General features: G+C 48.7%; 1 protein-coding gene across 2 annotated transcripts in view; it reads left to right on the forward strand.

Moving 5' to 3' along the window:
- The window catches only part of LPAR2 (lysophosphatidic acid receptor 2), a 34661-nt gene extending 9574 nt beyond the window's left edge, over positions 1-25087 (forward strand). The window contains exons 1-3 of one of the 2 annotated variants that reach the window (XM_040414877.1): positions 1401-1545; positions 8663-9415; positions 24340-25087. In XM_040414877.1, the coding sequence (XP_040270811.1) occupies positions 1521-1545; positions 8663-9415; positions 24340-24638 (1077 nt within the window). In that variant the 5' untranslated portion in view covers positions 1401-1520 and the 3' untranslated portion in view covers positions 24639-25087. Of the gene's footprint in view, positions 1-1400; positions 1546-8662; positions 9416-24339 lie in introns of those variants that run through there. The other variant, XM_040414878.1, reaches the window with a different exon arrangement.
- Positions 25088-25980: the final 893 nt, after the last annotated feature.

Genomic DNA, 25980 nt, shown 5'->3' on the forward strand with positions numbered 1-25980 from the left:
CATGGTGCAGTCTGATATCCCACATCTATATGGTGGGCTGGAGGACCATGGTGCAGTCTGATATCCCACTCCTATATGGCGGGCTGGAGGACCATTGTGCAGTCTCATAGCCCACTCCTATATGGTGGACTGGAGGACCATGGTGCAGTCTCATAGCCCACTCCTATATGGTGGACTGGAGGACCATGGTGCAGTCTCATAGCCCACTCCTATATGGTGGACTGGAGGACCATGGTGTAGTCTCATAACCCACTCCTATATGGTGGGCTGGAGGACCATGGTGCAGTCTGATATCCCACACCTATATGGTGGACTGGAGGACCATGGTGCAGTCTCATAGCCCACTCCTATATGGTGGGCTGGAGGACCATGGTGCAGTCTCATAGCCCACTCCTATATGGTGGACTGGAGGACCATGGTGTAGTCTCATAACCCACTCCTATATGGTGGGCTGGAGGACCATGCTTGGTGAGGTCTCATAGCCCACTCCTATATGGTGGGCTGGAGAACCATGGAGCAGTCTTATAGCCCATTCCTATATGGTGGGCTAGAGAACCATGGTTGGTAACGTCTCATAGCCCACACTTATAAGGTGACTTTTATTATACAATGTACTGGAGGACCATGGTGCAGTCTCATAGCCTACTCCTCCTATATGGTGACTTTTTCCATACAATGTACTGGAGGACCATGGTGCAGTCTGATAGCCCATTCCTATATGGTGGCTTTTACCATACAATGGGCTGGTGGACCATGGTGGGGTTTTGTAGCTCACTCCTATATGGTGGCTTGTGCCATACACTTTGCCATTGCTGCTGCTATACTACTTGATGGATTTTGCTGCGCAGTGGACTAAGGAACCATGTGCAGTATCATAGCCCACTGTTTCACGTGGTGGTTTTTGCCATGAAGGTTCCTGAAGGACCATTCCTAGTGCAGACTCATAGCCCACTGCTATTTTACATGGTGGCACTTGCCATGCTCTGGTCTGAGTGACCATACATGGTGCAGTCTCCTTGTCCACTGAAATGCATTAAAATTACTCATCCCCCTGTGATCGACTCATAAGGGGCAACCGAAACCCCTGCTGGGTTGTCCAGAGTGTTGTTTATTCTACATTTGTGGCCTCACTGTTGTGTAAATGGTTATTAGGATGAGGTCTATGGCCGACATTACCATTTGTAGAGGGTAGGCATGCTGCCTCTACACGACAATGACCATCTGGGTAGGAAGTAGGAGGACAATCTCCTCCATGAGTACACAGTTCTCTACAGGTTTGTCTTCTCTTGGCAGGAGGGTGTTAACTGTAACCTGAGCACAGACCCAAGAGGTGTGCTCCTCAGGAAAGGTGAGGTCCTCCCCCCTGTCACACCTTATTGGTGGCTGGTATTTGGAAATAGTCAGGTCTGTACCGGCAGCGGCTTGTATGTCAGCAGTTACACTGTGCGCCTCATAAGGGGAGGAGAAGCAGCTCGCTGGGACCTAATGGAAGGACTGAAGGAGCTGAGGGCAACCACAGGATGACTACGCAAGCCACCAACAGTGGTAAGAGTAGAGCTGGAAGCTCATGGAAAACCATGGTGTAGAGAGAGAAGGAGGACAGCGGCTGGGGAGGGGGAGGGGGGGTTAGTTATATCATGTAGTCCATGACACAGGAGTAGATTGGGAGGGGCACCGAGACAAGAGGTGAAGGAGAAGCCTACCTAGAGTGTCAGTTCCGAGGGCTTTGGGTGACAGTGGTTGTCGTGATGCATGAATGACACAGAAAGAACGGGTTTGGAGGCTTCTGGAGACAATGACATGGGTTGTGGTGTCCTGTAGTAAGGTCAATGCGGAAACACAGCACGGGACTGAGGTCATTGTAGCTGTACATGTATGTGGCCGTGTGGACCCTACTCGGTTGTTCGGAAAGCTGACCTAACCTGGCCATCATTACAGCCCAGGCTGTGGTTGCTACCCAGCTTTCCTAGACTCCGGAATGTCAAATCTATCTGCTTATCCCATACCTCTGCAAAACTAGGCCGATCGCCTAGGTGACGAGCCCTGTGGGAGTCCCAGCAGCCGCCATAGTGTTACCCAGCTTTTCTACAAGCGGATAACACAATTTTCTAAGTACTGGTTTTAAAAGAACCCACTGGGCTGTGTTAGGGTATGGCCACACAGGGCAGCTGATCTGGCGGAAGTCCGTCACCACAAAAATCGCCTGAATTTCTTTTTTTTTTTCCACGGCTGCATTGCTCCCTGAACCACGGCGAACCTTTACATGCTGGGGAGCAACAAACTGAAGTGCAAGTCAGGTTACGCTGCAGGGTCCTCTTTGCTTGTGCTGTAAATGCTGCTGATTTTCTGCTGTACAGGCAGGAGGGGGCGGGGCACGACCCAGAGATTCTGTGTCATGCTCCGCCTCTTCAAGCCTTGAACTAGGTATAAAACAGTGTTTCAGTGAGGCCTGGAGGGTTCCTTTTAATATGGGGTCAGTAAATAGAAGGGAAATCAGGCGGAGAGCTGTTCATGGACGTAGAGAGCTGTTCATGGATGTAGAGAGCCGGTCATGGACGTAGAGAGCTGTTCATGGATGTAGAGAGCTGTTCATGGACGTAGAGAGCCGGTCATGGACGTAGAGAGCCGGTCATGGACGTAGAGAGCCGGTCATGGACGTAGAGTGCTGTTCATGGACGTAGAGAGCCGTTCATGGACGTAGAGAGCCGTTCATGGATGTAGAGAGCCGGTCATGGACGTAGAGAGCTGTTCATGGATGTAGAGAGCCGTTCATGGACGTAGAGAGCCGGTCATGGACGTAGAGAGCCGGTCATGGACGTAGAGAGCCGGTCATGGACGTAGAGAGCCGGTCATGGACGTAGAGTGCTGTTCATGGACGTAGAGAGCCGTTCATGGACGTGGAGAGCCGTTCATGGACGTAGAGAGCCGTTCATGGATGTAGAGAGCCGTTCATGGATGTAGAGAGCCGTTCATGGACGTAGAGAGCCGTCCATGGATGTAGAGAGCCGTTCATGGACATAGAGAGCCGTCCATGGATGTAGAGAGCGGTTCATGGATGTAGAGGGCTGTTCATGGACGTAGAGCGCTGTTCATGGACGTAGAGAGCCGTTCATGGATGTAGAGAGCTGGTCATGGATGTAGAGAGCTGGTCATGGACGTAGAGAGCCGTTCATGGATGTAGAGAGCTGGTCATGGATGTAGAGAGCTGGTCATGGACGTAGAGAGCCGTTCATGGACGTAGAGCAGCATAAGACTCCATGACGAGCTACGTTTGGCCCAGTTGAAGCGCAGGAGGTCCGAATATTGCGGCTTCGTTTGTATTATATGGTGGGAGTCCTGTAATCAGACACGGTACTGAACCTGTTGATATCAGGATGATATATATACCTTGGTAAGCAATGCATGCGGGGACTAGACATTTAAGGGGGCGTCCCCCGGGTGCTCATCTGTAGCATTGGATTTTGTGTGGCTTCTGTAGAAATGTCTGGCCCTTATACATTACACACATATTATATGTAGATCGGACCTGAGCAGCGCCTGATATTACCGTCCTCTCTGTTTGCTTTCATTAGATCCGTGTAGACCACTTGTCTGCAGCCAGTCGTTGTGAGACTACAACTCCCAGCATGTTGCAGTAAGGACACAGGCTTTAAACATACAGAAGATACCCGTTGTGCAGTGCACGGTCACACATATAAGAGTACATGAGAGTAACACACCAGGATGGCGATGTAATGTGTATGGGGGCTGTGGCAGATGTCATAAGAAGGATTGGGCATGTTGGATTTCAAAATGTCCAATCATTTGTTTTCATGGCCCATTGAGAACACATGAATATATATGCAGGGGGGCGGGGGGGGGGAGTGGGGGTTGGGTTCAGATGGAATCGTCTGAGTGAGGGCTATTGGATGTGCATGCCACCTTAAGACCCGTCCCTCTCCTGACATGTCTCTATCTGCAGGCATCCCCCACGTAATAACAATTCTGGAGCATCTATTTTTGTATCTCTATGTTGTACCATTCCTTTAATTTTCCTGCTAGACGTTATGAATGAATTACTAGCAGTTTGCAATAAAGGTCCAGCTGGGTGGTACCAGTTGGGGGCTTGTCCCTGCACTGTCGGACACTAGCAGCTTTCCCCCCCCCCAACTGTTAACATCCAGCTGGACCTTCACTGCAAAGTGCAAGGAATGAATTCATAACTTCTAGCGGGAATAATTCAGGAATGGCGCATCATAGAGTCCTAGGAATAGATGCTAGTAGTGATTAAAGGAGAGGGCAGAGGTCCTAACGTATTAGAAGGTTGGTCCATCCCACCAAAATCCCCAGGTTGGACTGAAGTTCATCTACAATGTATTTCCTGAGTGTTTTCTTTGAAGATGACCTGATAAGTGAGATGTGAGGAGACGTCTCATCTCTAGCCTGTTGTGTCTGGTGACCGCCTGTCCCATCATGTCCTCTCATTAACACTACACTCATTCTTACCTCTCAGGATTATATATTTTTGTAGTCTATTTAAAGCAAGCGTCCTGCTAATTAAAAGGAAAGTATACGGCGTGGGTGGCAGATGAGTGTATAGGGGTGGTGGATGGGTGCAGAACTGTGAATGGGTAAGGGGGAGGTTCATGCTGCAGGTGCCCCCATGATCAGCTGTTAGGTGCCGGCTGTACCCGCTGACTTTAGTGGGACTGGTTGACCACCTAATATGTATGGGGGCCTCCCAACCCTAATGGCAGATGTTGAGAAGATAAAGGTTGGACTATTGGATTTTATTCACTTGCGTTGTTTTCTTCCTCCGTTCAGGACACATTTAAGCTCAGCCGGGTGTGTATGTGTGTGGGAGGGTCGGCGATGTAAGCTCAGCTGTGTGTGCATGTATGTGGGAGGGTCGGCGATGTAAGCTCAGCCGGGTGTGTATGTATGTGGGAGGGTCGGCGATGTAAGCTCAGCCGGGTGTGCATGTATGTGGGAGGGTCGGCGATGTAAGCTCAGCCGGGTGTGCATGTATGTGGGAGGGTCGGCGATGTAAGCTCAGCCGGGTGTGCATGTATGTGGGAGGGTCGGCGATGTAAGCTCAGCCGGGTGTGTATGTATGTGGGAGGGTCGGCAGATGTAAGCTCAGCCAGGTGTACATGTGTGTGGGAGGGTCGGCAGATGTAAGCTCAGCCAGGTGTACATGTGTGTGGGAGGGTCGGCAGATGTAAGCTCAGCCAGGTGTACATGTGTGTGGGAGGGTCGGCAGATGTAAGCTCAGCCGGGTGTGTATGTGTGTGGGAGGGTCGGCGATATAAGCTCAGCCGGGTGTGCATGTATGTGGGAGGGTCGGCGATGTAAGCTCAGCCGGGTGTACATGTATGTGGGAGGGTCGGCAGATGTAAGCTCAGCCAGGTGTACATGTGTGTGGGAGGGTCGGCAGATGTAAGCTCAGCCGGGTGTGTATGTGTGTGGGAGGGTCGGCGATGTAAGCTCAGCCGGGTGTGCATGTATGTGGGAGGGTCGGCGATGTAAGCTCAGCCGGGTGTGCATGTATGTGGGAGGGTCGGCGATGTAAGCTCAGCCGGGTGTGTATGTATGTGGGAGGGTCGGCGATGTAAGCTCAGCTGTGTGTATGTATGTGGGAGGGTCGGCAGATGTAAGCTCAGCCGGGTGTGTATGTGTGTGGGAGGGTCGGCGATGTAAGCTCAGCCGGGTGTGCATGTATGTGGGAGGGTCGGCGATGTAAGCTCAGCTGTGTGTATGTATGTGGGAGGGTCGGCGATGTAAGCTCAGCTGTGTGTGTATGTATGTGGGAGGGTCGGCGATGTAAGCTCAACCGGGTGTGCATGTGTGTGGGAGGGTCGGCAGATGTCTACATGTCCTTCTCTTCAGGGCTCCCATTCTATTGATCAGTGCAGACCCGTACCTATCTGACATTGGTGGCATGTCCTAGAGATATGTCTGAGATGAGACAACCCTTTTAAAGAGTTTGCCTCACCGCAGACAACCCCTTTTAAAAAAAGAGCCTCCATGTTGATCATCGATCGACGCAGGTCTGGCTGATTTTGCCATCGGTAGCCGGGCGTTTTCTCTGCAGTGGCCACTACAGGGGGGGTGAAGTACTACATGACTACATGAGGAGGGTCTCCCTCTGTAATATAATTCATATGCCCTTGTGGAGCATACAGATAGGGGGCTTTCAGCCACAAGCCCTTGTCGAGGGGTCGCCCTTCTGGAAGCCCCATATATCAGCCAGAGCTGATGGAGCATTTCAGTGGTCTCCAACCTGTCAGGGCATGCTGGAAGTTGTAGTTTTACACCAGCCTGATGTTGGGCACCAGCATTCCCAGCCTTGACTCCTGCCTGTCTGCTGAGACAATTGCTTAGCCTGCAGTTCCAGTAATGTATGTGGTGCTCAGATTATAGTCTGATGGATCAGCCATGCGTCTCGGCTCTGTCCTCTTGGTATTTGTAGCCCCGTCTGACTATTGTTTGTGTCCCTCTCATTTACATCTCTATGCTGCCGCTTAATTACCTTGTGCACAGCCTCATTGTAGTATTGTCCGGAGGGGGGGGGGGGCTGTGTGATTATATCTCACGTCTCCTTTTATCCTGGTTCTCGGTCTGTCCTTGGTTTTGTGTGACCACTTTAAGGCTGTATTACACTGACCAGCAGATGATCGCTCACGAGCCCAATAGCCATCATTTGGCAGTGTAATACTGCCGCCGATTGCAATTCTGATTAGCCTGCATTACATTGAGCAAGCAAGTGTCGGGATGGAAGCGTTCCTTCCCGGCAGTCGTCTGCTCGCTAGCGGAGGAGACTGCGCCTATTACATGCAGCGATCTCCTCCGCAGCCTGGGGAGGAGCGAACGCTATGCCATCGCTTGTCCCCATGCTGTATAGTGGTTGTGTCCCCATGCTGTATAGGGGTTTATGTCCCCATGCTGTATAGTGGTTGTGTCCCCATGCTGTATAGGGGTTTATGTCCCCATGCTGTAAAGTGGTTGTGTCCCCATGCTGTATAGTGGTTTATGTCCCCATGCTGTATAGTGGTTGTGTCCCCATGCTGTATAGTGGTTTGTGTCCCCATGCTGTATAGTGGTTGTGTCCCCATGCTGTATAGTGGTTGTGTCCCCATGCTGTATAGTGGTTGTGTCCCCATGCTGTATAGTGGTTGTGTCCCCATGCTGTATGGTGGTTTGTGTCCCCATGCTGTATGGTGGTTTGTGTCCCCATTCTGTATGGTGGTTGTGTCCCCATGCTGTATGGTGATTTGTGTCCCCATGCTGTATAGTGGTTATGTCCCCATGCTGTATAGTGGTTGTGTCCCCATGCTGTATAGTGGTTGTGTTCCCCTGCTGTATAGTGGTTTATGTCCCCATGCTGTATAGTGGTTGTGTCCCCATGCTGTATAGTGGTTGTGTCCCCATGCTGTATAGTGGTTGTGTCCCCATGCTGTATAGTGGTTGTGTCCCCATGCTGTATAGTGGTTGTGTCCCCATGCTGTATAGTGGTTTGTGTCCCCATGCTGTATGGTGGTTTGTGTCCCCATGCTGTATGGTGGTTTGTGTCCCCATGCTGTATAGTGGTTTGTGTCCCCATGCTGTATGGTGGTTGTGTCCCCATTCTGTATGGTGGTTGTGTCCCCATGCTGTATGGTGGTTGTGTCCCCATTCTGTATGGTGGTTTGTGTCCCCATGCTGTATGGTGGTTTGTGTCCCCATGCTGTATAGTGGTTTGTGTCACCATGCTGTATGGTGGTTTGTGTCCCCATGCTGTATGGTGGTTGTGTCCCCATTCTGTATGGTGGTTGTGTCCCCATGCTGTATGGTGATTTGTGTCCCCATGCTGTATGGTGGTTTGTGTCCCCATGCTGTATAGTGGTTGTGTCCCCATGCTGTATAGTGGTTGTGTCCCCCTGCTGTATAGTGGTTTATGTCCCCATGCTGTATAGTGGTTGTGTCCCCATGCTGTATAGTGGTTGTGTCCCCATGCTGTATAGTGGTTGTGTCCCCATGCTGTATAGTGGTTGTGTCCCCATGCTGTATAGTGGATTAGACACCACAATCTGCCCCCTTTCAACGAGAATCTTTTAGCATGTCAAAAAATTTGGATTGCCTGATAATTGAGTGTTTTCTCCTTCATTGGGCAATCGGCGGCAGTATTACACTGCCAGATGATTGCTAACGTTAGTGATTATCTGCCGAAAAATGTGTAGTGTGATACAGGCTTAAAATATCATCATTTGCCGGCGGCAGATTGTGCCGTGTAATCACGATCTGCTATCGGCAAACAAAGAGTGTGTATGGGGACAAGCGATGGCATTAGCGATCTCTCCTCCCCATACTGTGGAGGAGATCGCTGCGAGTAATAGCAGCGGTCTCCTCCACCGACGAGCAGGTGACGGAACGCTTCATCTGCACATGTAATATTAGCAGATTGTTAGGCCGTGGTGACGGAGCTTCTGGATCTTGTCAAGCTCCGGGTTATAGCATCATCAAACAGTAAAAAACTCATCGGCTGATCCCACCTCAGCTGTGGACTTTTCTTCTGGGAGTTCTCCATGTCTAGTTTGATGGGGGTTTTTTTGTGCTCAGCTGTGGACTTTTCTTCTGGGAGGTCTCCATGTCTAGTTTGATGGGGGGTTTTTGTGCACTTTTAAATTCTCCTTTTTCTTTCCAGGATTTAACGACCCCCTTAAAATGAAGCAGTGTTACTTTAATGAAAGTATCGGCTTCTTCTACAACAAGAGCGGGAAAGACTTGACAACAGAATGGAGGCCGAAGGACAGCCTGGTGGTCGGCCTGGGACTTACTGTGTGCGTCTTTGTACTTTTCACCAACATACTGGTCATTACGGCCATCATAATAAACAGGAGGTTCCACTATCCCATCTACTATCTTTTGGGGAACTTAGCGGCTGCAGATCTATTTGCCGGAGTAGCCTACACTTATCTCATGTTCCATACCGGCCCACGGACTTCCAGCCTAACGCTGAAAACCTGGCTCCTCCGGCAAAGTTTACTAGATACCAGCCTCACCGCCTCAGTGGCCAATCTGTTGGCCATAGCCGTAGAGCGGCACCAGACGGTCTTTGCCATGCAGCTCCACAGCAAGATGTCCAACCAACGCGTCTGCATCCTCATCGCCTGCATCTGGCTCACGGCTTTGCTGCTGGGACTCATCCCGTCCTTTGGGTGGCACTGTATTTGTAACATTGAGACTTGCTCGCGAATGGCCCCGCTGTACAGCCGGAGTTATCTTATCTTCTGGGCGGTATCCAACCTGGTGGCATTTCTCATTATGATGGTGGTATACTTGCATATCTTTGTGTACGTCAAGAGGAGGATGACCAGGATGTCCAGGCACACATCGTTCCATCCCAAGTACCGGGAGACCATGATCAACCTGATGAAGACCGTCTTTATCATATTGAGTAAGTACTATGAGATATATTTCTGTGGGAGATCTACCTGACTTTTCCAAAAATTTGCATCTGTTTTCTTGTTGTCTTGCATCCGTTTTTACGGCCGTTAAAGCCAGCCATTAAAAGTGTCTCTTCCACTTGGACACACAGAGGCATTCGCCCCTCTCTATAAACAGATATATTTTTGATCCGGATCTGTTAGACTTATTCATTGAAATACCGGATCCGTCTTAACGGTATCATCCGGAATAACGGATCCGGTATTTAATTTTTTCAAAGCTAGAAAGTACTGCGCAGACCGGAAGACCGGATACGGCGATGCAGCAATTTCTGTAACACTTGGTACCGGATCCGGCATTAATACATTTCAATGGAAAAACCATTAAAAACAGTCATGTAATTAGTTCTGAAAATGGCCGCCACATGACCGTTTCTCGCTGTGGATGTGGCCTTAGTGAGAGTGGAAACTTATTGCATAGAGTGTCTCTCACTTTGGAGGAGCTCATCCGTCCTGCATTACACAGACAACCCATCGATGCGGATGGACATTGTGTAAAGCTTCTTTTGTCCTGTAGTTGGTGCTGCAGGGTAATTGAACACTTACTGCCATGTTTCCTCACATATTAAAGCTGATCGCCGGGGGTTTCAGCAGGAGGACACTTTCTGATCAGTCTGGTCAAGGGATTCTTCCAACAAAGTAGGAATTGTCCAAAGCAGAGAACCCCTTAAGTCTAGGTCTACACGACGACATGTGTCGCTCGACAATAAGTTGCGCAACACATAGGGCACAACTACACTGCAATGTCGCGCGACAATTTTTATACTGGTAGTCTATGGTGTCGCACTGCGACATACTGCGACGCGACATCTTGAATGGGTTTTTTGCGACTGCGACACCATAGACTACTATTGTTGCGCGACATTGATGCGACAAAATGTTGCGCAACAAATGTTGTTGTGTAGTTCTAGCCTTAAGGTTAATGACCTCTATTTAATCTACCCGTTGACCAGGATTTGTCCTCGATGCTTCTCAAACTCTGCTGACCCAGATGCATACAATGGTCGCAGTGGCCTGTGCTTTCGTTGGCAGCCATATTGTCCCTAAGGATGTACAGTAAAGAGCGTTGTTATGACCCTGATGCATCTACATTCCTAAGCAGTGACCTGGTTGAGGTATGGGTATCAGTCTGACGGATAGCCGCAGCTTATGGATTCAGATGAGCTCTGTCACACGTGTAATCGCTGCAAGAATTGCTCAGCCCACGTCATGGAGGGTGTGGTGGACGCCAAGGATGATGTTATCTGAGGTGTGTGCATTCATCATCCAGTAATGCTCCGCACATCATGGTGAGGCATCGCTCCACACATGCCAGAACCTCTGCAGCCTTCCTCTTGATATTCGGCATCAGCGTTTGTCCTCCTGACATAGTGGAGGAAGGACGTGCTATGGTCAGCCATGTCCTCCAGGTATAACAGAGGTCTAAATGTTTGTTAGCTTGAGAGTCCCACTGAAGTATTCCAAGTGGTAAGGCATATTAGTGAAGGTACTCTTTCCACAGCTCACTGGGGGTGATCTGTGAACTGGGAACCCCACTGATTTCTAGGGTGAAGGAACCAGTGCATAACAGTCCCATAGATACATAGAAGACTCATTGACCAAGCCCCAAAGGTCTTTGAGCCAAGGAGACTCTGCACTAAGGCTCCGGATCCGGCGTGTACTCCACTTGCCGGAATTACACTCCGGAAAAACGCAAGTGAACTGAAAGCATTTGAAGACGTCTTCCAAATGCTTTCAGTGTTACTATGGCAGCCAGGACGCTATTAAAGTCCTGGTTGCCATAGTAGGAGCGGGGAGCGGGGGAGCAGTATACTTACAGTCCGTGCGGCTCCCGGGGCGCTCCAGAATGACGTCAGAGCGCCCCATGCGCATGGATGACGTGATCCATGCGATCACATGATCCATGCGCTTGGGGCGCCCTGACGTCACTCTGGAGCGCCCGGGCAGCCGCACGGAAGGTAAGTATACTGCTCCCCCGCTCCCCACTACACTTTACCATGGCTGCCAGGACTTTAGCGTCCCGGCAGCCATGGTAACCATTCAGAAAAAGCTAAATGTCGTGTCCGGCAATGCGCTGAAACGACGTTTAGCTTAAGGCCGGATCAATGCCTTTCAATGGGCATTAATTCCGGATCCGGCCTTGCGGCAAGTGTTCCGGATTTTTGGCCGGAGCAAAAAGCGCAGCATGCTGCGGTATTTTCTCCGGCCAAAAAACGTTCCGTTCCGGAACTGAAGACATCCTGATGCATCCTGAACGGATTTCTCTCCATTCAGAATGCATTAGGATAAAACTGATCAGGAGGATTCTTCCAGCATAGAGCCCCGACGACGGAACTCTATGCCGGAAGAAAAGAACGCAAGTGTGAAAGATTAGGAGACCACTGAGGGCTTCTTCACCCGAGAGATTGTGGAGTTCCAGCTCAGTGGTAACGTGACCGGTGATACTATGACATGGGGTCGTCCCATCAGGATGACCTTTGTCAGTATGGTCCATTGGGACCTCTGGATTTTATAGGCGGAGGGGGCTGTCTGAAGCGTTTGGCACAAGCATGGATAACATGGTCCCACACAATGGTCAGCTCATTGGGTGGGGAGACATGCATGTTTGCATCATAATCATCAGGATCTGTAGGAAAGAACAAAACACCAAGAAAGATGCCTTCACCAACCTGATTACTAGGTAGAACGTTATGTTCAATTACCTACCTCAGGGTAGGTGGAACGACCGATAATCCTCCACCCACGCTTCAGGGCATTTTCAGGTTCTTTCCTACAGATCCTGATGATTATGATGCAAACATGCATGTCGGGAATAGAGTAGGGAAATATAGGGCTTTGAGCTAGGGACAGGTTCCGGACGGGGTCGCCCTTTTAAGGACGAGTGTCCTGTGGTGAGGCTGCTCTAACTTATTAGGCTAGGGCCACCACAGGGGCGAATAGGTGTAGTCCAACTACCCCGACAACGAATGGTTATCATAGCCCATGAAAGAAGCTATCCGTCTCTAATTGGACCTGGGCTGCCATATCAAGGGACCTGTCGCCAGAGTGGTAGGACCACGGTTTATTTAGATCAGTGCCGCCGTGCACTAGCTGTTTCTATTCACTGATCATTTTTTCTCATGTTTATTTGTATCCTGGTTTATCAAAGGGTGATCTATCTTAGATAATTAATTGATTAAAAGTTACATTTTAATAACTACAATTGATCACTCCTTTAATACTGACCCTTACATATTGGTGATCCACATTTGAGCATTTGATATCTATCTACTCTGCTGGAACGGAGGGGCTTGCAAAAGATGAGTCCGTTTTTGCAGGGCGGTCGGACAAACTGTTTGAAGAATTCCCCGCGCGTCCTCGTCTACATACTCTGCACTGTGACAACCTAGCTCTGGTCAGAAACTTCCTTCCTTTTTATTCCAGGCCGAGAACTGCGGAGTAAAGTATGTCCCTTGCATGGCAGGGCTTGTCATTGTGCCCACAGTGCGCCCGTGTCCTGCCCGAGAGGGAAGTGCACCGCACTCTGCTTATGTTATTAAGGTGTCAGATTTCAGGAATGATTATGCCTCTTCCACGCGAGCGTGACGGGTGCGTTCAGTGAAACTCGCGCCATTTTGCAAGCAAATTCAGTCAGTTTTGTCTGCGATTGCGTTCAGTTGTGCGATACGTTTTGATGCGTTTTTCACGCGTGTGATAAAAAACGGAATGTTTGCAAACAACATCCCTTAGCAACCATCAGTGAAAAACGCATCGCACCCGCGCCTGCTTCCGGATTACAATGCGTTTTTCACTGAAACCCCATTCACTTCTATGGAGCAAGGGCTGCGTGAAAAACGCAGAATATAGAACACGCTGCGATTATCACGCATCGCAGAACTGATGCGTGAAAAAAAACGACCCATTGAAAGGAATGGGTCAGGATTCAGTGCGGGTGCTATGCGTGTGAAAGAGGCCTTACAGCGACTCATAATTCATCATGAAGCCACGATGCACAGGAGAGAGTGGAGTCAGCGGCATCTGTCAGCAGTTTTGTACCTATGACGCTGGCTGACCTGTTACATGGGCGCTTGGCAGCTGAAGACATCTGTGTTGGTCCCATGTTCACATGCCCGCAAAAAAATGATGTATTAATATATGCAAATGAGCTTCTAGGAGCAACGGGGGCGGTGCCGTTACACCTAGAGGCTCTGCTCTCTCTGCAACTGCTGTGCCTTCTGCACTGTGATTGAAAGGACCACGCAGTGTGAATGTGATCCCACCTGGCTCTGTCCATCAAAGTCCAGAGGGCTGGGCAGTTACAGAGAGAGCAGAGCCTCTAGGTGTAACGGTAACGCCCCCTTTGCTCCTAGAGGCTCATTTGCATATTATAAAACATCATTTTTCTCCCGGCAGGTCACTGTGCCTTTAAGCGGCCGATACAGCAATTATTTTTTAAGAAATGGGACCAGCCCCCCGCAGCTGTGACCTGTGTATGTGGGAACTGATAGACTATAGAGAGGCGCCCAGGCCGGGGGGGGGGTTAGGGAGGGACACGCTCTTCCCCCGCCAGGCACGGGGCGGTATCCATTGTCCAGCTCCGTCCTCTGAAGGCATTCTGCTATTATTTTGGTTGCACAAAGCAAACAAGAGGAAAGTGACAACACGGGACTATTACACTTACCCACTAATCCGGATCTTAACCCCAAACCCCAACCCCTCTTTCCTGGCAGCGCTAGATACGTTTGCAGATGGATTTCTGTAGGGAGAGTAAGCCCCTGTATATGCTGTGTGGTCTCCTGTTCTCTGTTATCAGCCACCCCAGACTGGTGAGGGGGCGACTTTATTGTTTTTCAATGCATTTATTGGCAGGTATTGCACTCCCCCCCCGCCCTCCCCACCATGATATGATGCATGTGTATGTCCCTCATCTTCAGTGGTAAGGACTTCCATCTATATATGTGTATGACCTCTGGACCGCCCGTACCATCTGTATGTGTGGAGCGTCATGCTGGTGACTGTAGGTGACCACACGATGTCGGCGTCTCAACAGTCCTGCCTTAAAGGGGTTTGTATGGTATTGGTAAACAGCGCCACACGTTTCTACAGGCCATGTCTGGTATTGCCGCCACCAGGCACCATTCACAAAGAATGCGGCTGAGCTGTAATACCACTCACAGCCTACGAACAAGAGTGGCGCTCTTTCTGAGAAAAGAAAGAAGACACGGGGAGATTTACTAACCCTGTAGAGGGTAAGGTTTCAATAGCCTTTTTGTTTGAAACCATTTTTTATTTTATTTATTTTTTTCCAGCAAATTCACAAACTGTTGCGTCCTCTGTCATCTCCTGCAGCCTTGGTGAGCCTCTAGCTTCATGGTAGGATAAGTCTCAGCGTGCTGCGGTCGCTGTCATCATGACACACCAGGAGTTATGTAACCCTATGATCCAGAAGTATTCAGTAATTGCCGTTCAGTTGACCGCTGTGGAAACCTTTAAAGGGGTTATCCCATGACTAATGTGAAACATGAAAATCAGACATCATACAGTACATGGCGATCTCACCCTGTACCTCAGATGGCTCCAGAGATGTCACCATTCACTGCTCCAAATGCTCTGCTAGATATATTTCAGGCTGGCATCTCAGGGAGCATGTCCTTTCTACTGCAGCTCTCTTTCTACCACAGCTCGGGGGTGTCTCCTTGCTACTGCAGCTTTCTCCCTATCACAGCTCGGGGGTGTCTCCTTTCTACTGCAGCTCTCTCCCTATCACAGCTCGGGGGTGTCTCCTTTCTACTGCAGCTTTCTCCCTATCACAGCTCGGGGGTGTCTCCTTTCTACTGTAGCTTTCTCCCTATTACAGCTCGGGGGTGTCTCCTTTCTACTGTAGCTTTCTCCCTATCACAGCTCGGGGGTGTCTCCTTTCTACTGTAGCTCTCTCCCCATCACAGCTCGGGGGTGTCTCCTTTCTCCTGTAGCTCTCTCCCCATCACAGCTCGGGGGTGTCTCCTTTCTCCTGTAGCTTTCTCCCTATCACAGCTCGGGGCTGTCTCCTTTCTACTGTAGCTCTCTCCCCATCACAGCTCGGGGGTGTCTCCTTTCTACTGTAGCTTTCTCCCTATTACAGCTCGGGGGTGTCTCCTTTCTACTGTAGCTCTCTCCTTATCACAGCTCGGGGGTGTCTCCTTTCTACTGCAGCTCTCTCCCTATCACAGCTCGGGGGTGTCTCCTTTCTACTGTAGCTTTCTCCCTATCACAGCTCGGGGGTGTCTCCTTTCTACTGTAGCTTTCTCCCTATCACAGCTCGGGGGTGTCTCCTTTCTACTGCAGCTTTCTCCCTATCACAGCTCGGGGGTGTCTCCTTTCTACTGCAGCTTTCTCCCTATCACAGCTCGGGGGTGTCTCCTTTCTACTGTAGCTCTCTCCCTATCACAGCTCGGGGGTGTCTCCTTTCTACTGTAGCTCTCTCCCTATCACAGCTCGGGGGTGTCTCCTTTCTACTGTAGCTCTCTCCCTATCACAGCTCGGGGGTGTCTCCTTTCTACTGTGGCTCTCTCCCTATCACAGCTCAGGGGTGTCTCCTTTCTACTGTAGCTCTCTCCCTCTTTTCCTGTAACTGCCACAGAAAATTTAAACTGAGCACTGCTAGTAGATGGGAATATAATCCCATATACAGTATCCACTGGAGCGGACCGCAATTATTATTATTTTTTTTCATTTTAAAGGGATTATCCAGGATTAGGAAACAGCACCCCATCAGTCCACAGGTTGTGTGTGGTATTGCAGCACAGCCCGATTCTCTTCAGTACCAGACAGATCCTATGAACAGGCATACCAGTAAAGACAGTAGAGGCTGACTCAGCAATCAGCAGATTGGTGCAGGTTAGTGATGAGCGAATCGGTTTGTCTCATTAAGCAGATTTCGGCACCTGAGGGTGCTTCCCCTGCCATCTCATCGCGCTGAGGCTCTGCTACAGTGGCAGAAGCAGAGCAGCACCGCAGGATTCGGCAGGGCCGGCCCTCTCCATCAAGTGATGGGAAAGCATCCTCCGCTTCGGGGACGCCCCAAGGTGCCGAAACCCATCTCTAGTGCAGCTCTGGCTTTTTTGGCCATTCATTCTTCTTGTAGTGCCCCCTACAGGAGAAATGTAACCTTACACATGGGCCATTCAGATAAGTGACTGACAGGCATGGGTTTCCTGGGCTCGTACAGGTGGCCACCCCTCCACCTCTCCAGAACATTTAGTCACGGCGGGTGGACGTGGAGAAGGGATTGACCCCCGTGGGTAGCCATTTCCATATCACACGGATCCTGAAGGCAGTTGTGTACATGGAGCCCCGGGATTTCCGTCCTCCTCTGGAGCCAGAACCTCCTATAATGCTGAATGGACAAAGCCTGAACTTTTCCCTCAAACCACATTCTTGCCTTATCAAAGGAGATTGTGGAGAGATGGAGTCACAGCAGCTGTGTTTGTGGAGATCCTCCTTCTGCAGATGTCTTCCTTCATGTGCTATTCATACCTGTCCCTCTTCCACTTCTTTTCATCCAGACGTTCCCAGTGCTCGTCTTCATCCTGACCCTGCAGACATCTCTGCTCCCATCTGTCCCTCTCCCCCATGTTGCCTGCTGGGCTCAGTTCAACAAAAAGTTCCTCTGACATTGCTGGGCAAATGAGACTTTAAAAACAGAGCAGAGCACTTATGGCGACCTCCTTTCCATCTTTTTAGTTGCAGATCCCAACCGGAGGGTCGCCCCGGGTGTTAAGTGCCACCCACCTACCCCTATGTTCGGGCAATGCAGTGGTGCAGGTTTGTGGAGAAGATAGCTGACACCAGTATTCCTTGTCAGAAAGAGATTTTTTGTGATTTAAAGAAATCTAGCAATTCAGGTTCAAGATTGCAAAGTGGCAAACTGTAAAATACTTACCTTCCCGATTCCACACTGGTTCCCTGCCAATGATCACCGGCTTCCCTCTGTGCATACTGACATGCCCCCCCAACCTCCCCCAGTCAGGTCCCTCCTGATACATCAGGCATCCCAAGAGGTCTATAGTGACCATAGAAAATGATCTGGCTGCAGAAGGGGGGAGGGGGCTCCTGCTGCAGCCAGCTGTCTTGCATCCTATGGAGGAGGAGGGGGCTCCTGCTGCAGCCAGCTGTCTTGCATCCTATGGAGGAGGAGGGGGCTCCTGCTGCAGCCAGCTGTCTTACATCCTATGGAGGAGGAGGGGGCTCCTGCTGCCGCCAGCTGTCTTGCATCCTATGGAGGAGGAGGAGGGGGCTCCTGCTGCAGCCAGCTGTCTTGCATCCTATGGAGGAGGAGGGGGCTCCTGCTGCAGCCAGCTGTCTTGCATCCTATGGAGGAGGAGGGGGCTCTTGCTGCAGCCTGCTGTCTTGCATCCTATGGAGGAGGAGGGGGCTCCTGCTGCAGCCAGCTGTCTTGCATCCTATGGAGGAGGAGGGGGCTCCTGCTGCAGCCAGCTGTCTTGCATCCTATGGAGAAGGAGGGGGCTCCTGCTGCAGCCAGATGTCTTACATCATATGGAGGAGGAGGGGGCTCCTGCTGCAGCCAGATGTCTTACATCATATGGAGGAGGAGGCGGCTCCTGCTGCAGCCAGATGTCTTACATCCTATGGAGGAGGAGGGGGGTCATAGCTGATCTCCTGGGACACACAGAGATTTCTTTCTAGATTTCTCTCAGTTTTACCAGCAAGATGGGTTCAAAGGGAAGGGGGAGATTAAGGTCGGAACAGATTGTTTTGTGGGGGTTTTTTTGTGTTTTTTTTGTGGTTCCTTCAAGTCCCAAACTGCTTACCTCTCCAGTAGATCCAAGCTATCTGCCCATGTCTGAATACATGACTATATTATACAACCCTTACCACCCACAGTGCAGGAGCTCTGTACCTCTGTGCAGCCGCTCTATACCTCCACATGCCTTTGAATTCATATAGAGGCAAATTATATATTTTATACATTTTTTGTCTATGAATTCAACAGAATAAAAAATGCCCTGTGGTATGAGATGAGATAAAGAGGTACTGCCTGTTCTGTACAGGGACTGCGCTGGTCAGTGGGTGTCTTAGTGGCGCCGGCTATAAGAGGACGCCAGGCGTGCAGAGACGGAATAAGTTGAAACATCTGGATTTTAGAAGCAGTTATGCATCACAGGGAATAAATGACCATGATGTTTGCACAGCTGGAGACAGGATCCCCTCGAGATCGGCCTTATATAAAGGGTGACTCAGCGTCACCAAGCAGTGACACATGGTGACAAACCCTGGAACACAGGGCTGACCGGCAGAGACTAGAAAATGACACCTCTACACACGATACAGGAGACTGAGGTCAGACTAGTTAAAGGGATTATCCCAATGTAAAAAATGAGAATCAGACATCATACAGGACATGACAATCTCTTTCTAACAAAGCTAGAACCAGCCCTGTACCTCACATGGATCCAGAGATCTCCACATTCATTGCTCTGCTAGATGTATATCAAGCTAACAGCTCAAAGGGGTGTGTCCATTCTGCTGCAGCTAGGAGGGCGTGTCTCAGCTCTCCCTATCACAGCTCAGGGGGCGTGTGTCAGCTCTCCCTATCACAGCTTAGGGGGCGTGTGTCAGCTCTCCCTATCACAGCTTAGGGGGCGTGTCTCAGCTCTCCCTATCACAGCTCAGGGGGCGTGTCTCAGCTCTCCCTATCACAGCTCAGGGGGCGTGTCTCAGCTCTCTCTATCACAGCTCAGGAGGCAGTTGAAGGATGAAACTGAGCATGTGCGGCCATCTCAGTGAGCAGGTCAAAGAAATAGGAGAAAGAACAAACAGCAGGTGGCGCTGTACAGATACATTTTATTGAATAACTTACTGGCTATGCTAAATTTTTTATTGCATGCAGTTACAAAAGTATTCAGATGCAGGTGCTGGTAGAATATTTTTCGTAGGACAGCCCCTTTAAAGATTAACTAAACCTTTGTAATTTTAATATGATGTCCCTAATGCCCTAATGAAACTTTTATAATTATAACTCCTCAGGACTTTTTCCTCAGGACAGGTCATCAGTATCTGATCGGTGTGGGTCCGACACCCGGGACCCCCGCTGATCAGCTGTATGAGAAGGCAGCGGCTCTCCTGGGAGTGCTACGGCCTTCTCCCTGCTTTTCCTAGGCCGGTGATGACACATTCATGAGTCACGTGGCCTAGGAACAGCTCAGCCACATTGACGTGAATGGGGCTGAGCAGCAATACCAACCACAACCACTATATGAATGAAACTGAGCATGTGCGACCTTCTCAGAGTGCAGGACAAACAAATTTGAAATAATCAGCAGGTGGCGCTATACAGTAGATTTTTTTGAATAACTCAGTGGCTATACTACATTTTTAATTACATGCAATTACACAAGTATTGAGAACCAGGAGCTGGTTTGAAAACTCGAGGATATTTTTCATGGGACAACCCCTTCAACCATAAAGTTGCCTGAGTATTGTCAGATAAGTGGTCCTTTGTATGAATAGATGCAGACATACATTGTACTTCACTAATATTCTCTATGCAAAGTAATGAATACAATGTATGGCTGTTCTTAAAGGGGTTGTTTTAGGCAAACCCAGCATGGCCAGACTTGTGGAGGATATCATACTTGCCTGATACCCGCTGCTGGTTTTCGGCTGATTCTCTCCCCTCCGTCACTGCAGATCTCCAGTCTCCCCTTATCAACATTCAGTTTGACGTGACCACCGCAGCCAATGACTGTCCGCAGCGGTGATGTGTCTCAGTGACATCACCGGATGTTTACATGGGGAGATCGGAGATCAGCGGGGGAGCAAAGGAGCCAGAATCTAGCGGCAGGGATCAGGTAAGTCACTATATATATTTTTGAAAAATCCAAAATTCATTCAGTTTTCCAACTTCTTGGTCTGTACAGATCACTTTTCAGCAGTCATCTCGTTATCATCATAGGCGGGATTACAATGACAGATAACACCTATGAATAGATCATAGAGGATCCACCATTCTCCATGGGTGATGGTCAACGGCTTATCTACTCCCTCCCTGTACAATGACCTCTGCACTGGTCACAGAGCATGCCCAGAAAACACACAGAAGTCCCCTCCAATCTACTGTGTCTGTGGCCCACGTGGCTGCTGTAAAGCGTATCTGTAAACAGGAAGTCTGGTCCTATTACTAGGCCTAGTGGCCAGTGTGAAAACTGCACAATTTTAGTATTTGTACTCTTAAAGGGAGTCTGTCATCAAAGTTTCACCTTTTTAACCCTTCCCATAGCTTTCTAGCAGCCTTACAGTTAATAAAAACTTTACCTTTATGAGCAATCCTGGACTTATAAAACCGGCAAAAAACATCTTAGTTGCATATGCAAATGAGGGCTCACAAGTGCCCAGGGGCGGCGTTACCCTCGTAGGTGCCCAGCTAGCTCAGCCTTATCGTCGCTTCTCCCCGCCCATTCTTTCCCTCTGCCCGCCCATCCTTTCCCTCTGACCGCCCATCTACTTACTTCTTGTTTCGCCGAGATCCTGCGCCTGCGCACTCAGTCTGTTGGTCGGCGCATGTGCACTGCGATGCCCATTCCTTGTACGGCATCACAGTAATTAATGCGCATGCGCCGATGGACCGCCTCCTTTGTGGTGTTTTCACGCCGTTAGCCGGCGCATGCGCATTATTTACTGTAATGCCGTACAAGGACTGGGCATCGCAGTGCACATGCGCCGGCCGAAGGACTGAGTGCGCAGGCGCGGGATCTCGGCGAAACAAGAAGTAAGTAGATGGGCGGTCAGAGGGAAAGGATGGGCGGGCAGAGGGAAAGAATGGGCGGGGGGAAGCGACGATAAGGCTGAGCTAGCTGGGCACCTACGAGGGTAACGCCGCCCCTGGGCACTTGCAAGCCCTCATTTGCATATGCTACTAAGATGTTTTTTGCCGGTTTTATAAGTCCAGGATTGCTCATAAAGGTAACGTTTTTATTAACTGTAAGGCCCCTTTCACACGGGCGAGATTTCCGCGCGGATGCGATGCGTGAGTTGACCGCATTGCACCCGCACTGAATCCCGACCCATTCATTTCTATGGGGCTGTGCACACGAGCGGTGATTTTCACGCATCACTTGTGCGTTGCGTGAAAATCGCAGCATGCTCCTCTTTGTGCGTTTCTTACGTAACGCAGGCCCCATAGAAATGAATGGGGTTGCGTGAAAATCGCAAGCAAGTGCGGATGCGGTGCGATTTTCACGCACTGTTGCTAGGAGACGATCGGGATGGGGACCCGATCATTATTATTTTCCCTTATAACATGGTTATAAGGGAAAATAATAGCATTCTGAATACAGAATGCATAGTACAATAGGGCTGAAGGGGTTAAAAAATAAATAAAAATACTTAAACTCATCTTAATCCACTTGATCGCGCAGCCGGCATCTCTTCGGTCTCCTTCTTTGCTGATTGCAGGAAAAGGACCTGTGGTGACGTCACTTCGGTCATCACATGGTCCGTCACATGATCTTTTACCATGGTGATGGATCATGTGATGACCGGAGTGACGTCACCACAGGTCCTTTTCCTGCAATCAGCAAGGAAGGAGATCGAAGAGAAGCCGGGCTGTGCGATCAAGTGGATTAAGATGAGTTAAATTATTTTTTATTTATTTTTAACCCCTCCAGCGCTATTGTACTATGCATTTTGTATTCAGAATGCTATTATTTTCCCTTATAAGCATGTTATTGGGGACAATAATACAATCTACAGAACACCGATCCCAAACCCGAACTTCTGTGAAGAAGTTCAGGTTTGGGTACCAAACATGCACGATTTTTCTCACTCGAGTGCAAAACACATTACAATGTTTTGCACTCGCGCGGAAAAATTGGGCACCTTTTCCCGCAACGCCCGTGACACTACTACTTTTGGAAAGAAGTCGGCCATGTTTGAAATTTTCCTTTAGTTAGTTGAGTACATTAATGTATTGTCAACCAACCTGGCGAGAACGCCAGGTTATGCCGATACTCTACCGAAGGTGGGAGCTCCTGAGAGAAGGGTCGGGCGAAGTGAATATTTTCACCAGGAGATAGTCCACCACGAGAGGTGCCGAACGTGCATGTGTATGGAGGAGTTGTTAGGGAATCGGGAAAGATAGCTGTCAGCCAAACGATCTTAGGCCAGCAGCTGTTGCATGTGTAGGCCCAGCTTTGGTCAGTTTTGAGAAGCTTATAGGACACTCATCGTAGGATCAAGGACACTGTAATTACTGCTTGTCTGCTGGGCGAGGAGGAGGCGTTTTTCCACTTTATACAGGGTGGATTCATGACTTTTAACTCCTCGTTTGCTGTACTCGGGCACACACCCATTTTATAGGACAGGGCTGGCTGTTGTCGGATAGCCGAGAATAAGTCATTGGGGTGTAACCAAAACGTTTAGAAATGAAGGGTGAGGGTCAGAGAGGAGAAAAGCTCAGTCTGTGACCGCTTCATCCCCAGTCTGTCCTCTTGGTTCCTACTAAAATGACAACTATAGCCCGGCATATTGTTGTACATAGTTTCTGTGTGAGTTATGCAATGATATTAAGTGGTGCAGAAAGACCTTTGGCACACGTCCTAACAATGCCCGTCGTAAACATGGCTCATGGCGTCACCCGCGTGGGAGCACAGCTGTAAATAATGATAGGATCTGTGATGTTCCAATACAATACTGGTTTTTGAGGAGCACTGTCATTAGAAGTATGTCCTTACGGATCATGAGCTGAATAAAGATGTGTTCTTCCTTATCGTTCCTCTTGGTTTGGGATGTCCCACATGAAAAGGTGCACTATATCTTGCTTAAAAAAAAAATACATGATTTTGCATTACTTTATCGGGCATGTGTCTGCAGAAGAATTTGTATCTTGGAGTCCTTCACGAAACGTGTGGAAAGGTATAGGACGCATCTATAACATGGACTTATGTCATCATCCCAACCGTGGACAAATGAATGTAGACTCTTCAGATCCATCCAGTACCTAAGCAATAGGAACCCACATAAAAATAACGTCTCAAGAAGTAAATTTTGTCTACTGGGATTTCTTGTGTCCTATATCCAGTGGAGAGGAAGGAGCAGGCTATGTTCTGTGATCCAAAAACGTTAGACCTGATTTGTCTTTTCATAAAGACGACAAAGGTCAAACTCTCATGGTTTCCACCGGTCCTAAGGTGGTGGTGTAGGAGAAGTTTTATCGTGAAAATGGTAAACTCCAGCATTCGTACGTAGTTCAGATCTTCAGTAGTTAATTCTAAATTTATTAAAAGACTATCTTAATACAAAGAAGAAACCTACACATTTCAAACAAAGAGGATTGTTCTTAGTTGTAGCCTGCGTAGGCTATGACTAAAGGCTTACTACACAGGCCAATAATTGGGACAATTATCAGGAAGGAGTGTTCCTAGGATTGGTCGTTCCTGATAATTGCCCTGTGTAAAGGAGCCACCAATCACCTGATTATATAAGCAAACGTTTATTCATTGAATGAAAGTATCACTGGTGCAGTCGACTTGTTTCTGGGCAGCAGAACGTGCTGTCTAAATGGGTATCTGCTGCCCAGAAACGATGATTCTCCTTGGGGATGAGGAATTGCAGCAGTGCCGGACACCTTTAGCGGTGGCCTATCTCCCATGAGAACAAAATGATCAACCTTTGAAATTCAACTTGTCCAATGCTTCTTTCCTCCAACAGATGATGTTGGGACACCCCCATGCACATGAGCTGGTTGACTGGTCCCTCCAAAGTCGGCAGTTTTGGTCTATTTTATTCTTATGGGTATAGGCACCTTTCAACTTGCACGATAAAAGAGTCCATATTTTGTGTATACCGTTTTCAGTGTTATCTCAAATTCTTATGCCCATGTCTTTACCATTTCTTCCAGGTGCGTTTGTCATCTGCTGGACTCCAGGCCAAATTGTCCTCCTTCTGGATGGCTTAGATTGCAAACAGTGCAATGTTCTGGCTGTTGAGAAATACTTCCTGCTCCTTGCCGAGTTCAACTCCGTCATCAATCCCATTGTGTACTCATACAGAGACAATGAGATGAGAGCCACCTTCAAGCAGATCCTTTGCTATTGCTGCAATCGAGGGTCCAAGTACTCGCCCTCTGTCAAGTCAACAAATACCGAGAGGAGAATATTGGCTGACAATGGACATATGGTTAGGGACTCCACACTATAAACCACCGATGCAGGCTCTGAATTTATTCCTTTTAGGCACCAAGACTACATCCTATGGGAAATTTGCTACTGTGGTACCATGGGCACCATTAATAGTAGTGTGAGTGAGCTTGTTTCCCATGTTGTAGAAACTGATTTTAAACTGAGTAGATCTTAAGGGTTGCCTTTCTGGATGGAAGGACAGCACAATGCTCCTCGACTTTTCCTATGAGTTCTTTTATGATGGATCCAGTTACTGCTTACAATCAAAGGAGAAGATGTCTTCCTTCATCATCTGAGCTCAGGGTGCCAGGAACAAAATGCATGCGATTATACTGTCTTCTGTGGTGGGGATGGTATGAAGCTGGAGAACATATGGAGATGACTACATAGCTTTAAGGACATATGTACAATTTATTTTTTTAAAGGAAGTTTTAAAAGGAGAAAGAAGATTATTTCATAGGAAATACAGTACAGACCAAAAGTTTGGACACACCTTCTCATTCAAAGAGTTTTCTTTATTTTCATGACTATGAAGGCATCAAAACTATGAATTAACACATGTGGAATTATATACATAACAAACAAGTGTGAAACAACTGAAAATATGTCATATTCTAGGTTCTTCAAAGTAGCCACCTTTTGCTTTGATTACTGCTTTGCACACTCTTGGCATTCTCTTGATGAGCTTCAAGAGGTAGTCACCTGAAATGGTCTTCCAACAGTCTTGAAGGAGTTCCCAGAGATGCTTAGCACTTGTTGGCCCTTTTGCTTTCACTCTGCGGTCCAGCTCACCCCAAACCATCTCGATTGGGTTCAGGTCCGGAGACTGTGGAGGCCAAGTCATCTGGTGCAGCACCCCATCACTCTCCTATGGTCAAATAGCCCTTACTTTCAAAGTTTTCCCAATTTTTCGGCTGACTGACTGACCTTCATTTCTTAAAGTAATGATGGCCACTCGTTTTTCTTTACTTAGCTGCTTTTTTCTTGCCATAATACAAATTCTAACAGTCTATTCAGTAGGACTATCAGCTGTGTATCCACCTGACTTCTCCTCAACGCAACTGATGGTCCCAACCCCATTTATAAGGCAAGCAATCCTACTTATTAAACCTGACAGGGCACACCTGTGAAGTGAAAACCATTTCAGGGGACTACCTCTTGAAGCTCATCAAGAGAATGCCAAGAGTGTGCAAAGCAGTAATCAAAGCAAAAGGTGGCTACTTTGAAGAACCTAGAATATGACATATTTTCAGTTGTTTCACACTTGTTTGTTATGTATATAATTCCACATGTGTTAATTCATAGTTTTGATGCCTTCAGTGTGAATCTTCAATTTTCATAGTCAAGAAAATAAAGAAAAC

Source organism: Bufo bufo, chromosome 1, assembly GCF_905171765.1.
Source record: "Bufo bufo chromosome 1, aBufBuf1.1, whole genome shotgun sequence".
NCBI lineage: Eukaryota > Metazoa > Chordata > Amphibia > Anura > Bufonidae > Bufo > Bufo bufo.